This window comes from Peromyscus californicus, unplaced genomic scaffold (genome assembly GCF_007827085.1).
Source record: "Peromyscus californicus insignis strain IS unplaced genomic scaffold, ASM782708v3 Scaffold_4__1_contigs__length_199733344, whole genome shotgun sequence".
NCBI lineage: Eukaryota > Metazoa > Chordata > Mammalia > Rodentia > Cricetidae > Peromyscus > Peromyscus californicus.
In genome coordinates this window covers 89,314,029-89,329,721 of record NW_026294562.1, presented here as the reverse complement: position 1 = coordinate 89,329,721, position 15,693 = coordinate 89,314,029, and the positions used below count along the sequence as shown (strand labels likewise).

Genomic DNA, 15,693 nt, shown 5'->3' with positions numbered 1-15,693 from the left:
AGAAATTATAATATTTTTAAGGGACAAGTAATTAAATTTTTTTTAGCTTTATTAAATTAGACTGGGATATTATTCTATTTCACTATACCAATACTACAAGTCTAAGGGTAAAAAATTTTCCTTTTTCTTAAGACAAAAGATCTATTGAAGACATTCTCAAAAATTCTAGATGGGAGGCTGGAGAGATGGCTTAGTGGTTTAGGGAAGTACGTGCAATTAAAAAAGTCCTGGGTTCAGTTCCTAACACCCACACTGGGCAGCTTACAACCACCTATAATTCTGGATACACCCTCTTCTTACCTGAGGGGACCTGCATTAATGTGCACATATCCATGTACAAGTACACATAACTTATCAAAAAAAATCTTTATCAAAACTCTAGAAAAAATAAGCACTTCTAACTATAAGGGAATGTGAAATATTAAAGAGTCTCTTGAGTTTAAAATTTTCACTACAAAATATCAATGTTTACCTGGATTCTAGCTGTTGTTTTACAAATTAACTATTGTTGTAGTATATGTGTATGTGAGCATAGGCGCACATGCCAAAGCATGTACATGGATGTCAGCTTTCAGGGGTTGAGTTTTCCCTTCTATTATATGTTCCAGAGATCAAACTCAGGTTGTCAGGCTTGGGTAGCAAGAGTTTTACTTTCTGAGTCATCTTGCTGACCTAAACCTAGCCTTTTTCTTTCTTTTCTTTTTTTTAAAAATTATTTTATTATTTTGTGCATATTGGTGTTTCTGTCAGAATGTATGTCTGTGTACCATATGCATGCAGTGCTCTTGGAGACCAGAAGTGGGCATCATATTCACTGGAACCAGAATTACAGTTTGTGAGCAGCCATGTGGGTGCTCAGGATTGAACTCTGGAAGAATAGCCTGTGCTCTTAACTGCTTAGCATCTCTCCAACCCCTAATCCTAGCTTCTTTTTTTTTTTTTTTAAGATTTATTTATTAATTATGTATACAATGTTCTGCCTGCGTGTACGCCTGCAGGCCAGAAGAGGGCACCAGATCTCATTACAGATGGTTGTGAGCCACCATGTGGTTGCTGGGAATTGAACTCAGGACCTCTGGAAGAACAGCCAGTGCTCTTAACCGCTGAGCCATCTCTCCAGCCCCCTAATCCTAGCTTCTTAAACTGTGAGTCACAAGCGGATCTTGGGTAGCACAACTGAACGTGGAATTTGGCAACAGTGAAAGGTTTCTAAACACAAAATGAAAAAAAAAAAATCAAAATCACATAATGAATCCAGTATTTCTAGTAGCACTAGACTGTGTTATACTGTATGACTTCATTGTAGCCTTAACTTTGAACACACAACATCCTCACATTACAATGGACATGTAATACAACACATAACACAAAATAATGTTGTTTGAAGCACCTCAGCTCAGACTCTAGACAATTGTGCGTTATGAGCTGCAATGCTTTTACTATACTTATAAGTATTTTTTTCTCTTAAAGAAACAATGGTTTAATCATGGAAAACAGAGTTTTAATGTTTTCCTATGGTCATTCCTTAAGTGTAAGCATCAAATTAGTATATAATTGAATTGTATTGTGCTATAATGTATAATTTTAAAAATTGTTGTTTGCGCCAGGCATAGTGGCACACACTTTTTTTTTTTTTTTTTTTTTTTTTCTCGAGACAGGGTTTCTCTGTGTAGCTTTTGCACCTTTCCTGGAACTGGCTCTGTAGACCAGGCTGGCCTCGAACTCACAAAGATCCACCTGGCTCTGCCTCCCGAGTGCTGGGATTAAAGGAGTGCACCACTACCGCAGCACACACTTTTAATCCCAGCACTTGGGAGGCAGAGGCAGGCAGGTTTCTATGAATTCAAGGCCAGACTGATCTACAAAGAGAGTTCCAGGACAGCTGGGGCTGTTACAAAGAGAAACCATGTCTTAAAAAAACAAAACAAAACATTGTTGTTTGAAGAGGCTAAAGAGATGGCTTAGTCAGTAGCGTGCTGGCCACATAAACAATGAGGAGGACCGAGTTCAATCTCCAGCACCTAGGTAAGTCAGGCACAGCATATGCCTGTACCCTTAGCACGAGGGAGGATGATCCCTGGGATCAGCAAGTTTCAGGTCCAGTGAGAGATCCTGTCTCTCCAGAGTGAAGGAAAGCACTGGGAAGGCTCAGCAGGTAAAAGGCACTTGCTGCCAGGCCCAACAACCTGAGTTCAACGCCTAAAACCCACACGGTAGGAGAGAGCTGACGCCTAAGAGTTATCTCATCACCACACTAGTGCTATGCACATTTGTCTCCACACTTCCCACTAAAGAAATCAGTATTAAAAAATAAAAAAGTCTGGGAACTGGAAACAGCTCAGGGGTTAAGTGCACATTAACAGTCTTGGCAGAGAACTCAAGTTCCATTCCCAGCATTCTCATCAGGCAGCTCACAATTGCCTGTTAACTTCAGTTCCAGGAGGATCCAACCCCTCTGGTCTCCATGGGCATTTGCACACACATGTGCACCCCCCCATAGACGTAATTAAAAATAAAATCTTAAAAAAATTGAAAATCTAAAAAACAAATAAGGTGCAACGTGACTGAGAAAGGGCCCTAAGGTTTACCTCTGGACTGCACATATAATTACACACAACATGGGGATACACCAGCACACATTTGTGCACATACACACATAATATATAAAATACTTCCTCAAGTGAAAGAGGAGTCGAGAGTAGAAAATTTTAAGATGTACCAATATACATCATCATAGAAGCTGAAAGTAAAAGCTGATTAATGGCCCGTGTCTGAAATCTCAGCACTTCTGAGGTAAGAGAACTGATACAAGCTTGAGGCCGCCCTGGCCTATTAGTGAGTTCCAGGCCAGCCTGGGGAATGAGTATGGATGGCCTTAATTTAAGAAAGAAAAAGAAAAAAAAAAGGAGGGGGCAGGGGTAAAGGGAGAGAACGGTGGTTAACCAAGGCTGGGGAGAGTAAGAAAGGAAGGAAGGATGGGAAAGGCTGATCAATGGATACTGAGTAACAAATAAGTTCTGGTATGATAATGTATACCAGGGAGACTGGTGTACATAGTTAAGAACTATGTACTATATATTTTTTAAAAATCTCAATGAAAGGATTCGAAATGTTTTCACCATAAAGAAATGATGAATGTTGAGACAATTATATTTGACAAGATTTAAATATTATACAATATACATGTGTACAAAAACATTAATTTGTCCACTTTTTAATGTTTTTATCTATTAATTAAAATAATTTATTTGAATTAAGAAACTATTTACCCAGATCGTTTTTTAAGCTGATTTCAGAAGGGGGTTCTGAATCCATTGGCACGTTAATTAACGTATAGCACACGTTCTCAGCTGCTGTCATGGTTTCTGTTTATAATCAACACAATACAAGATGAAAATGACGAAAGGAGCCAGGAAAATCTACAAAAAATGAATACAGGTATCAATTAGAAAAAAAAAAGGTAAATTTCGCAAATCACTCCTGATCTTTATACTGCCTTCAGTTCTTTCCGTGTCGCTTCTGAGGATGTAGATCTCGAGTGCTTCCCCACTTCCATGAACTCTAGGGACAACCACACCGTGCTGGTCCGCTCCCCGGCCCAGGGTGTGGAAAGCTGTGGAGTCGAGGTCCACACAACAGTGACAACCCTGAGCACCACGTCACCGGGCAGTGATTTCCAACACAATACAGCCGTATCTGCTCCAGGAGGGCAGCCCGCGAGCGAAGACGCTGCAGAACCTTGGACTCCGCCGCCGTGGCGGGTCCCCCGTGGGTGCGCCCCAGCCGCCCCTTCCCGGCCTCCGTCCACGCACGGCCAGGCCTCAGGCAGCGCAGACCCCGGTTCCACAGCCCCGGGGCCGCGGCCCAGCTCCCCGCCCCCACCGCCTGGCGCCGCGGCCTAGTCAAGCGCCCGGCGGCTCTCCGTCCGGTGGTTCGCCGACCCCGCGCGACTGGCGTAAGCCCGTGGCTCGGGGCGCAGGCCGCTACCTGGCTCCAAGGGGCGACGGCCGGGAAGGAACCGCGGAACCGTGGACTACAGCTCCAGGCAGCGGCTGTCTAGACGGATCCACCTAGACCTTGGCTGACGTGGAAGGGGGCGGGGAGTCGAGCCAGGATGCAGCCGCAGATCCTGTACGGCGACCCAGACAGGACAAGCTTTCTTCGTCCTGCGGCTGCGCACTGCGCTAGCCTCTTCCTTTCTCAGGGTTGGTTTCTGCAACAGGGTGAGCAAGTATTTAAGTTTTCCCCGTGAGTAGGCCCTGACTTAAGCACTGTGGTCACTGAACAGTTCCCAGGAACTAAAAGTTGTACAAAAGATCAACAGAAAAGTCCAGCGGACTCTCTTATTACTCTCATTTATAATAAATTGGGAAATTAACTGATTAGCCGATGATTTTAGATATTTTAATAAGGCAACTTGGTTATATGAAGATACACTTGAGGGCTTAACACCTCTGGTGATCTGAATCTGGCTTTATTCAGTTGACCTGGAGTTACGTGAATATCAGAAGTTGTCTGGCAACTATTATTTCTACTCTTTATTCAAGAACGGCCTTTCACGATCCTTTCAGAGCACCCAATAGTTTAAAAGTTTGTATGCATAAAGGAGATAGTCAGTCTCAAAAGATTTTACTTTGTCTCCAAAGACCAAATTGTTACAACTACGATTAGATGTATAGTTCTTGTTCATTTGTGGTTCCATATCCCATGCCAATGTCCTAGTCAATTATTAATAACAAAATATTTGAAAACCTCAGCAGGGTCTTCCAAAATTGCCAGATTGGTCTTGAAAAGGTGGTTTTCTGTTTCTGAGCAGTTGTAATTACAGGTGTGTACCACATGAACGCATACTGTGTATACAAGGTCTGATAGGTCCTGTTTTGTTGACCCGTTCACCTCACTTGGGAACACAGAATACAAATAGTTAAGTATCTCATCACCTGGAATGCAGCTATTCTGACATTGCTCTTTTCTGGAACCATTAAGTTAAAAAAAATTCCCCCAGGACTCAAAATATACCAGAGGACTGTATGTTTCCAACATTTTAAGGGTGACCTCTCTGATGGCTTTTTTTTTTTAATTTTAGATGGTTTTACTATATAAGCCCAGCCTGACCTTCAACTCTCCATCTACTGCTCTCTTGCCTCAGCCTCCCAAGTGCTAGGATTACAGGCACATGGCATCACACCTGGCCTGTGTGTTTAAAAAAAAAAAGTTTTAAATCGGGGCTGGAGAGATTGCTCAGCGGTTAAGAGCACTAGCTGTTTTTCCAGAGGTCCAGAGTTCAATTCCCAGCAACCGCATGGTGGCTCACAACATACATGCAGACAAAGGGCACAATGCAGACAAAGCTCTTGTAAATAAATAAGTCATTAAATGCTTTTAATCTACGTAATTGTAGGATAAAATTCTTCTGGCAAACCCTATAGTTCCTTGCCTTAGTTCCTCTGAATAGTGAAGTCTTGGAGGAAACTGACCTGTCTCCTTATGGAGATTTGACCAGTTTAGATACTCTCATTTATGTACTTGCTTCTAGACAGTCAAGACAGAGAACACTCCTCCCAGAGACCCTCCTGCTGTCCATCTACTGTCACAGCCTTATGCCCACCTTAACCCTGGCAACTATCTATCTATTCCAGTCTATAAATAGAATCACACAATGGAATCTTGAAGATTAGCTTTCTGCTACTCAGCATAATTCTCTAGAATGAGATGCATTCAAGAACATTCCTTTTGAGTACTCCTTTTTTCACATGGAATGCAGTTATTAGTTTTCCAAATTCACTTGAAATTACACCAAACAAGGTATAGAGATTAGGTTTAGCAATGAGAAGGCTCAGCAGTTTAGGACCATCTTGGCGTAGTCTAACCATGTCCATGCATCATGTTAAACTTTAGGGTTCTTTATGACTGATTTACTAAGGAAACTTAAAGTATGACAAGATAGCATTTTAGGTCTGCACCTGAACTTGCCACTGGTAATGTGCATGGTTTTGCTTTTTAAAACTTGGAGCTTCTTGAGCAGATATCAAGACCTTATATAGCTTCACTAATTTTTTTTTTTCTTTTTTTGGTTTTCTGAGACAGGGTTTCTCTGTGAAACAGTCCTGGCTGTCCTGGAACTCACTCTGTAGCCCAGGCTGGCCTCAAACTCACAGAGATCTGCCTGGGTCTGCCTCCCGAGTGCTGGGATTAAAGGCATGCACCACCACCGCCTGGCACTAATTCTTATAAAGTATATTTTCGAGACTTTTAACCCTAGAATGTCATCATATCATTTTGAATGTTTTCCAAATCACCAATTATTTCAATGTAAAAATTTGGGTATCAGAATTATAAAAGTACACAATTGAGCACACTAAGGACTGGAGACTTGCTCCAAACTGCTTAATGGTCAACACTAAGAGTTTAGAACATGAGTTTGTTTGTTTTGGAGACAGGGTTTCTCTGTGTAGTTTTGGTGCCTGTCCTGGATCTCGCTCTGTAGACCAGGCTGGCCTCGAACTCAGAGATCCACCTGGGTCTGCCTCCCGAGTGCTGGGATTAAAGGCATGCGCCACCACTGCCTAGCAGAACACGAGTTTTGAGATCTATTTTTGGCTTTTTATTTTTGACAGTGCCAGTTCTTCAGAACTGCACCTCAAGATGCTCAGATTCCAGATGACATCATCTTTGTGTCAGTGGGAAGACTTACATGACACTAAGAATCTAACTGTTCAGTTATTCAGCAGATTAAATCGAGTAACTGAGTGCAACAGACTAAACATAAAAGGACATCACAACAAACTCTGTAAGGTCCCTAAAGTGGAAGACTTTTGTGTGGGAGGTACACACATGTGTAAATATTAGTGGAAGGCTGGAGGAGCATAAGCATTCTGCTCTATCATCCTGATTGACTCCCCAAAGCCAGGGTCTCACTGAACCTGGAGATAGACTAGCAGCCAGTAAGCAGCAGCAAGCCTTGTATCTTAGTGCTGGAGTTAGTGGTGTAATTCCTGCTGGCACAGCCTGTGGCTCTTAACGAATTTGTTTTTTCTGTTTCCAAAGTGGGGAGAATTTTGAAAATCAGTCTTTAGACTATAACCACATACATACTGGGGAAAAACAAAAAAAACCCAACCTATTTGCCAGAGTCCAGTTCTAGCAGGGTTCAGGTCCCAAAGATGAGGTGTAGAGTCAAGTCAGCGAGGGGAAGGAGGAGACTGGCATGATCTGAGGGTGAATCGTGATGGCTACCACTTTATTGAAAGAAAGGCCACACTTTTATACTCTCTAATTGCACAAGGATTAAATGGGAGAAAGGGGGCATGTGAGCTGGGGTGTGGCTTATGATCAGGGATTGAGGAAACTAACATGACCTTCACAAGTTAATAGGCACCACAGTCATATGGAAGGGCCAAAAGTTCTCTTGCCAGAGACAAGAATGACTCCATTTTTAGCAAGCAGAAACTTTCTTCAAGCCTGTGAGGGAATAGGGGCTTTTGTCTAAATGCCTGATCTAGGGAAAAGGACTTTCTTGGGGTACCAGACACACCATTATTGAACACTGCATTTTTTTTTTTTTAAAATATGGCTTAGTTTATCCAAATAGCTAAAGCTTAACATAAGCAAAGATGAAGCTAGGCCAAGTATTACTGTGAATCTGAGTAGACCTTAGGAATTTATAAATTTTGATTGTTAAATATACCTTATTTATCAAACATATCTAAATTTTCTAGCAGCTTAGTATTGACTTGTGTGGGAGTAGGCAGTTATCACACTATATGGTTTCACAGTAGCCAGTACCTAGGGTAGAGGTTAGGCAGGACTTTCGGACCAAAAGAGAGCACCAGGAAGGTGAGGTTGTGAGCCAAACGCAGAGGAAGCGATGAACATGCCATGCTGAAAAAAGGTACCACCACATGGTAGAGCGTAGAGAAGAAATATGGGTTAATTTAAGATGTAAGAGCTGGTTAGTAACTAGTAGCTAGTTAGTTTAATAGTAAACCTAAGCTCTTGGCTGAGCTTTTATAATAAGTTTGTGTGGTTATTTGGGAGCTGGCTGGTGGGACAGAAAAATCCCGCCTACACATCCTTATGCTCCATTGAAGCCCACGGGAAAGGTGAGAATCATTAAAAATGAAAGTAAAGGGTGATGGAGAATTGTGATCCACAGTCAAAATGCTGGAACTTTGTTAAGCAGCAATGGTTGCTATGTGGTCCATACCAACTACTAAAACTATCCTTAGAATTAAGTTCAATGTAAGACATTGTCACTTTTCAATCTTTAGTTGAGTTTTAGCCAAGTAATAGTTTGTATTTAGGAAACAGATTTAAAAAAAAAAAAAACACACGATTTTTATCTTTTAACAACAGATTCACTCAGCACAGGGGAAGAAATACAAGTTATTAATTTTAGCCTCCCTCTTTAGACTGTACACCAAAGTCCAGGAAGTGCGGAACTTTGTAGTTTTAGTGTTTCCTATGTGCTTGATGCAATTCCACAGTCGTTTGCCACATGGTACTTGTGGCCAGTTCCCAAACTTAAATGACAGGTCTCTGAGGTTATTTCCAGTGCAGAGACTGACATCATCTACACACAATTAATCAGATAATAACAAAGCTATTAGGGGTTTTGTGTGTGTGTGTGTGTGTGTGTGTGTGTGTGTATGTTTTGTTTTCTTTTCAGTCTTCCTTCAAGAAGGTGTAAAGAGATCTAAGCAACTGAGTTGTCTTTTGTTTTCTTTTTTGTTTTTGGAGACAGGGTTTCTCTGTGTAACAGCCCAAGCTATCCTGGAACTCACTTTGTAGACCAGGCTAGCCTCAACCTCACAGAGATTCACTTGCCTCTGCCTCCCAAGTGCTGGGACTAAAGGCATGCACCACAATGCCTGGCCACAAATTCTCTTTTAACTATAGTATTTCTTGAAAGGGCCTCTCTAAACCAGGACTGAGTGATTTGTCTAAAGAGAAAATTCACTGGTTAGGACTTAGGTCTAAACTCTGGGTTACCATCCACAGAGAAGCCTTCTCTAGAAAGGGGTGCTACCCTGGGAAATGGCTCCTCCAACCTTACCACCATTGTAATCCTGTCCGCAGCTGAAACTACTTACAAACAGAAACTTGATACAACAGGAGGTGAAACAATTTTATTTCACAGTTGTCTTTAAAACTGCAAAGACACTATTTTCTTCATATAAAAACATTAGTATAGATACCTATACGTTCTAGAAAATGATTATGTAGACCCTTTCAAAGAAAATGCACCCATTATATGGTTTCTGTGAAGTTGCTTGGAGAAAACTCACATCTGGACTGATTCCTAAAACATACCACCCCATACTCTGCAGCTGTTGGTTCTAAGTACAGATTATTGTCACCATTGTATGTCTCTGCATCCTCATATCCTTATATCCTTTATCATTTAATGTTCCATTGGTTCATCAGCTTTTTCTGCAGGTTCATCAGCAGCCTGTGAAGGCTTTAAAAAAGAAAAAGTGAAAAGATGTAAACTGAACATTTAATATACACTCCTAAATCACAGATATTACGATGTAAAAAATTAGTGAGAAAAGGGGTTAAAAGATATCACAGACACTTGATTTCAGTACAATATCCTGTTAAAATTTTTTAATAAAGCTTTTTAAAAAAGTATACATACATATATAAAAATAAAATTTCAGTTCTTCAAACTTAAAGATCATCCACAATTAATTCTACTTTTTATCATTTGTCTTAAGAGTTAAGACTTTCTTATGTTATACTACTATGCTTAAAACACAGACAGTAGCACCTTTTAAATTTCCTTCTGTTCCGAAAAAACACCAATACCCACAAACTAGCTACATGGGACTTTAGAGCATTCTTCCTAACAGTGCTAATTCTTACTAATAACAACTAAAATACAGATCTTACCCTCCCAAACAGCACCAATAGTATATTTGCCAAGTTGAGGAAAATTCAAAAACTCAAGCTGGAAGAAACTCTACCACTACCACCCCTTTTTTGGAGAGGGTTTCACTGTGCTGGGATTATAGGAATGATCCTATAATCTGTAGGTAAAATTTCTGTACCACTTTTTATATTTCACAGCCATGAAATCCACCTCCATTAATAGCAAATGTGAGCTGTGTGTGGAGTGCATGCCTGTTATCCTACAAGCTTAGAGGCTTTGGCAGGAAGGTAGTTTGAAGGGGGAAAAAATCAAATGCATATTCTCAGGAAAAATTTATAACCCTAGACTCACCATTTTTATTTTCAGTTTTTAAATCATTAATTTGTTCTTATCTTATGTATATTGGTGTTTTGCCTGCATGTATGTCTGTGTGAGGGGGTCAGATTTGGAGTTATAGACAGTTGTTAGCTGCCATGTGGGTCCTGGGAATTGAACTGGGGTCCTCTGGAAGGGCAGTCAATGCTCTTAACTGCTGAGCCATCTCTCCAGCCCCTATTTTCAGCTTTTAAATCAGTATTTCTTAATGCTTTTGGTCACCACTTATGGAGAGCCAACTTAAATGTCCAAAGCTAGCTCCCAACAAGTATTCTTTTCCAGACCCTTCTCAGAAGAATATAGGCTAGCCCTATCTCTCACTTTAACCTAAAGAATGTGCCAAAGTGAAGTTGTATCAGTCCTGAGTTCTAGCCTTTAGAATGGCTGGCAACCTTCACTTTTGAGCTTTTCCAAGCTCTGTCCACCACTCTGCCGGAGGGGTCCTGAGAATACATAGACAGAAGCCTAGTCATTCTAGTAGTCCACAGCCTTCTAGCTGACTCTGAGATACCTAGAAAGCCAGTAAAGAATAAAGTCATCTTCGATGCTCTGCCCCTTCTTCAGACTGCAGCATTTGTGAGAGCCCAACTGAGAGCAGCAGAGCCATCTAGTTATGCCTTGGTCCATACATAACAGGACTCTGAGAAATGTGGTCTAACCCTGAAAATTTTGGGGTCACCTTAATTAGGTTACAATAGAAAACCAAACTCTTCTCCCTTTTTGTGTTTATGGAGATCATTGCCCCTTCAACATTTAACTTGACTCAGTTTTCTCTTTGTTATTTCAATTACAGATCTATCTTAACAATTAAAGACACAAGTAGGGAATTTACATGGCTGTGATAGGAACAGCAGCTTACAGTAAAGCTGACTAGTAACATACCTGTGCTTTTCTCTGTGGTCTTTCTTCAAGACCATCCAGGAATGGCGACACATCATCATCATCATAGATTGTAAACTCCAAGTCTTTACCAACAATTCCAATGGAAACATTCTGAGGACGGAAAGGGAAAATTAATGTGTATGATAAAATGTTGGGCAAAAAAGTAGAAAAAACTAATACAGCATTTAAATTCAAAGTTTGAAAAACTGTATGCAGGTGTAAGAGAGTCAGGAAACTATGGCTCTTTTCAATTACAGATTCAATATTCACTTTTGGTTATCATGAGTAGCCTCAAAGGTCCATGTTATCTAGAAACAAAGTCTTCACCTAGAGCAGTGGTTCTCCACCTTCCCAACACTATGGTACTTTAATACAGTTCCTCATGCTGTGGTGACGCCCAACCACAAAATTATTTTGTTGCTACTTTGTAACTAATTTTGCTACTGTGATGAATGAGAATGTAAATATCTGATATGCAACCCCTGTGAAAGGGTTGTATGACCCCCCCAAGGGGATCATGGCCCACAGGCGGCTAACCACTGAAATAGATACTAAATAACAATTACCCAATAACTAACAAATAGCTTTACAATGCTATCACACTTAAATGTAGTAAACCCAAGTATACCTTCCCTGCTCTTTTATGATCACACAACTTAGTTCTTAGATCATCCCACCATCCCCTCTCCCTCCCCCAGTGCTGAGGACTGCTTGTCAGGAGCAAGCACTTTATCAATGAACCACACCCCTAACCCCAATCTCCCCTTCTCTTAGACATTTCCTTCTTAACATTCTCCATCCTTCTTCAGCTGGGAACCTGTTTTTCCATTTCATTGAGAAAACAAAAGCAACTGGGAGACAGACATTTTCTTTCTTACCATTACTATGAATAAATACTCCTATTTTTTCTTGATAGCCAATCTTTCCACGTCTGTGTTGATAAAAGACACAGCTCTGGCCAGTTTCCTCATATCTGTCCTATATAACCATTTCGTTTTACACTGAATTATTACCATAACCATACACCAAATGTGATGTAATTTCTTCCATCCTAAAAATCTTAAACAGTGAAAAATATTTACTACCTCTTTGCCCAGGCAGTATTCCATATTTGTCTGAAATAATCAATGGAAAAAAAACTCATCTCTTCCACAGAGATCTCTCAATTCCTCTTCTCTAGAGTCCATTCTTCTCAAGGCCTTCCTTCCCCAGTCAACTAGAACTACCTGTCAAGTCCTCAGGCTACCACTGTTATTGCAGTGGGTAGTTCAATTTGTACCTTCTTGGTTTCTTAGCATTTTTCTTCTCCAAGTCTCTTCATTTGCTTTCAAGGCTGTCTCATTTTTCCAGGTTTTCCTCTGTCTCAGGTTGTCTTTCTGAGTCTCTTGCTGATACCTACTAATCTCCCAATCTCTTAAAGGTTAGAGTGTTTTTGGCCTAATCCTCAAAGTGATTATCTATTATCTTTAGAAACCATACCTATTGTACTCTTTAAATGTCATTTCTATGTAAAGACTCCAACATAAAACTCTAACCTGGACCACTCTCCACAGAAGTCTAGTGGGTACTGAAAACTGCTTCTTCTCTATCAATTAGACAGACAGGCATTTTGAATTTTATACATCGTAAACTGACTCACCTTCTTCTATAATGTCTGTCCCTAAACCTGTTCCTTCCACTCTCATATCCAACTCAGTAAAATGATAACTCTTTCTTCCAGTTTATCACGTCAAAAACCTTGAAAGCATCATGCTCCTATCCTAACAAACTTGTGAGCAAATTCTAATTCCCCAATATCTAACACCGAATCACTTCTCTATCACTGTTTCTGAATATACATAATTTATATATATAATATATAATATACATATATATCATCTCTGATTTCTTGCCTTCTCATTTTTATCTTGTTCACTGGCTCCAAGTCTACTGACTTCCTTCTTTAAACACTGGGAAAATTTGGCCTCAGGACTTTTGCACATGTGTTTGCTGGAATAATCTTACTCCAGACACCAGTATGGCTCACTTACCTTTTTTAGTTCTTTTCTGCAAATTTCACTTCATTGGTGGTCATCCTTGATCACTGTTTTAAATTACATCCACTCACTAATGACCAATACTCAATAGGCTCTTTCTATTGTGTTATTATTCTTTCAGCACTTGTCACCTTCTGATAATAGCAGGTCACTTATTTATGTATATATTATTTACTCTCCCATTAGACTCTAATGAAGGCCAAGATACTTGTTGAATTATACTCCCAATACCTAGAGATTGTCTGAATACAGCAAGTGCTCAATGTATCTGTTAACACCGTTAAAAATACAGAAAGGGCCTGGTGGTGTAGGCTTGTCACTCTGGCACCTGAGGTGAAAGCAGGAGGATCAGGAGGTCAAGGTCATCCTCAATTACAGAGCAGGTTGGAGGCTAGCCTAGGTTATACTATACTTTTCTAAAACAAACAAAACAAAAGTAACAACAAACCAAAGACAAAGGTATGACTAACTAACTACTTTCCGAAACAAAACAAAACTGAAGAACATTCACATTTACTAATTTTATTGCTACATAAACTTCCACCCCAATTTAAAACATGACATTTCAAAACCAGATCTTTTTGTGAATAGAAAGGAAAAATGACCCAAGGCAGCCCAATTAAAATAACTTAAGCAATGCTATTTCATTACTTGTGATTGAGGATTAAACTGCACTGTTAATAACTACAATTGGAACTATGAGTTACCTTTGTGGTCAGGTCCTGCTCTGCAGGGAGTGTTTCTCTTAAGGCACGCAGACCATGCTTAACCAGCTCATCCATATTGCCTGTATGCAATAAATTAAAAATAATTTCTTAGTTTCACTATCATATAAGGCTTCTTTTAATTATCAAGTCTATAGCCTGAAACTATGGCTTGAGTGACATACTGCACAGAATAAAATAGCCAATAGTTTAATGTTAGCTGTATAATCTAATCTAATATCAACCAACATCAATCGCTATTTGATGTCTTTTATTAATAAATGTGATGTTCTTTCACTAGGTTAAATAAAAGTCCCAATTCACAAATGCCATTCTAGTTTTGTAGAATGTTTTATAGAATGTTGGCTCTTATATTCATTCAAGAGCCTTTAATTCATCCTATGGGGTCATATTACCTGACACTAAAACCATCACAGAAAACTACAGACCAATCTCCCCTATGAATAAAGATACTAAAATAAGTGGCTCATACCTATTACCTTAGCACTTGGAGGGTATGGGGGCAGGGGTGGAGATTAGGAGTAGCTTGGGCTACATAGGTAGTTCCAGGTCAACCCAAACTATACAGTGTGACCTCATCTCAAAACAAAAAAGAAAAATAAAAAACAAAAAACCCAAAACAAAACCATTACTACCATTTCTACCGCCACCACCACCAGAAACCAACAACATAGAGAAAAGATTACACATAATAACCAAGTGTGGTTTTTCTCAAGAATGTAAAGATGGTTAACATTTGAAAGGTCAATCAATGTAACACAATAGACTTAATAGACTAAGAGAAAAAATAAGTATGACCATTTCAATTAGATGTAACATGCATGTGATAAACTCCCAACTCTTACCTAATAAAAACATTCATTCAACTAGTATTTGAAGGAAACTTCCATTTATAAAATCTCACAGCTAACATCATATTTAAGAGAATAACTGAATGCTATCCCCTCAGGATCAGGGGTAAAACAAGGACATATGCTCTCAGCATTTCTATTTACCGGTTATAGCCAAGGCATTTGATAAGACACAAAATGCACCCGTGTGGGAAGCAAGAAAGAAACAATACACATCAAGCCTGGGGTTTGAGAAGTAAAATCACCTCTACTATTAATTACGTGATCTAGTAGCATGATCTCAGATCTAAGGATTCCCCTGGAAAAAAGACTGGAATTAAGGAAGGGTTCTTAAGGTTGGAAGACATGCGATCAATATACAATTATCAGATTCTTACAATGGGCAATCTTCAAATGATATTGAGAGACTCTTGTTTAAAACATAATGAAAAGAATAAAATATGAATGAATTAAACAAAGGAAACACAAGACAAAAATTGAAAATTACAAAATACCATTGAAAGACTTAAGTAAATGTAACAAAATCCCATGTCCAGGCCTCAAAGACTTGTATAGATGTTGCCTAACTTACAATGGGGCTTCCCACAGTAAATGGCAAATGTTAAGTAAAATGTGCATTCAACCCACCTTGCCTACCAAATGTTACAGCTTAGCAACATATGATTGTGTAGCTGGCCGAGACCATGCTGCCTCCCTGCATCATGATAGAGGGTCTTACCATATGTGACTAACTCATGATGAGATCAAAATTCAAATTCAGGAGTTCACTTCCCACTGAGTGCATGCTGTTTTTGTACATCATAAATTCAAACTATCCTGAGCTGAGCCATCATAAATGAGTGTCATCTGTACAATAGTGGAAGGACTACCCAAATGCTCTACAGACTTAAACAGTCCTTAAAGCTCACACAACTGCTGTGACACTCCCTAAGGACTCCTGCAGGTTATCG

General features: G+C 39.8%; 2 protein-coding genes across 4 annotated transcripts in view; both read right to left on the bottom strand.

The window, feature by feature from the left end:
* Positions 1-4,120, bottom strand: part of Copb1 (COPI coat complex subunit beta 1) — a 44,357-nt gene extending 40,237 nt beyond the window's left edge. The window contains exons 1-2 of the mRNA XM_052714502.1: positions 3,988-4,120; positions 3,270-3,419 (exon numbers count right to left, since the gene is read on the bottom strand). Of these exons, the coding sequence (XP_052570462.1) occupies positions 3,270-3,360 (91 nt within the window). The 5' untranslated portion in view covers positions 3,361-3,419; positions 3,988-4,120. The remainder of the gene's footprint in view (positions 1-3,269; positions 3,420-3,987) is intronic.
* A 4,993-nt stretch (positions 4,121-9,113) lies between these two features.
* Positions 9,114-15,693, bottom strand: part of Psma1 (proteasome 20S subunit alpha 1) — a 135,028-nt gene continuing 128,448 nt past the window's right edge. For all 3 annotated transcript variants that reach the window (XM_052714507.1, XM_052714508.1, XM_052714509.1), the window contains 3 exons: positions 13,875-13,954; positions 11,132-11,242; positions 9,114-9,460 (listed from right to left, as the gene is read on the bottom strand). In XM_052714507.1, the coding sequence (XP_052570467.1) occupies positions 9,404-9,460; positions 11,132-11,242; positions 13,875-13,954 (248 nt within the window). In that variant the 3' untranslated portion in view covers positions 9,114-9,403. The remainder of the gene's footprint in view (positions 9,461-11,131; positions 11,243-13,874; positions 13,955-15,693) is intronic.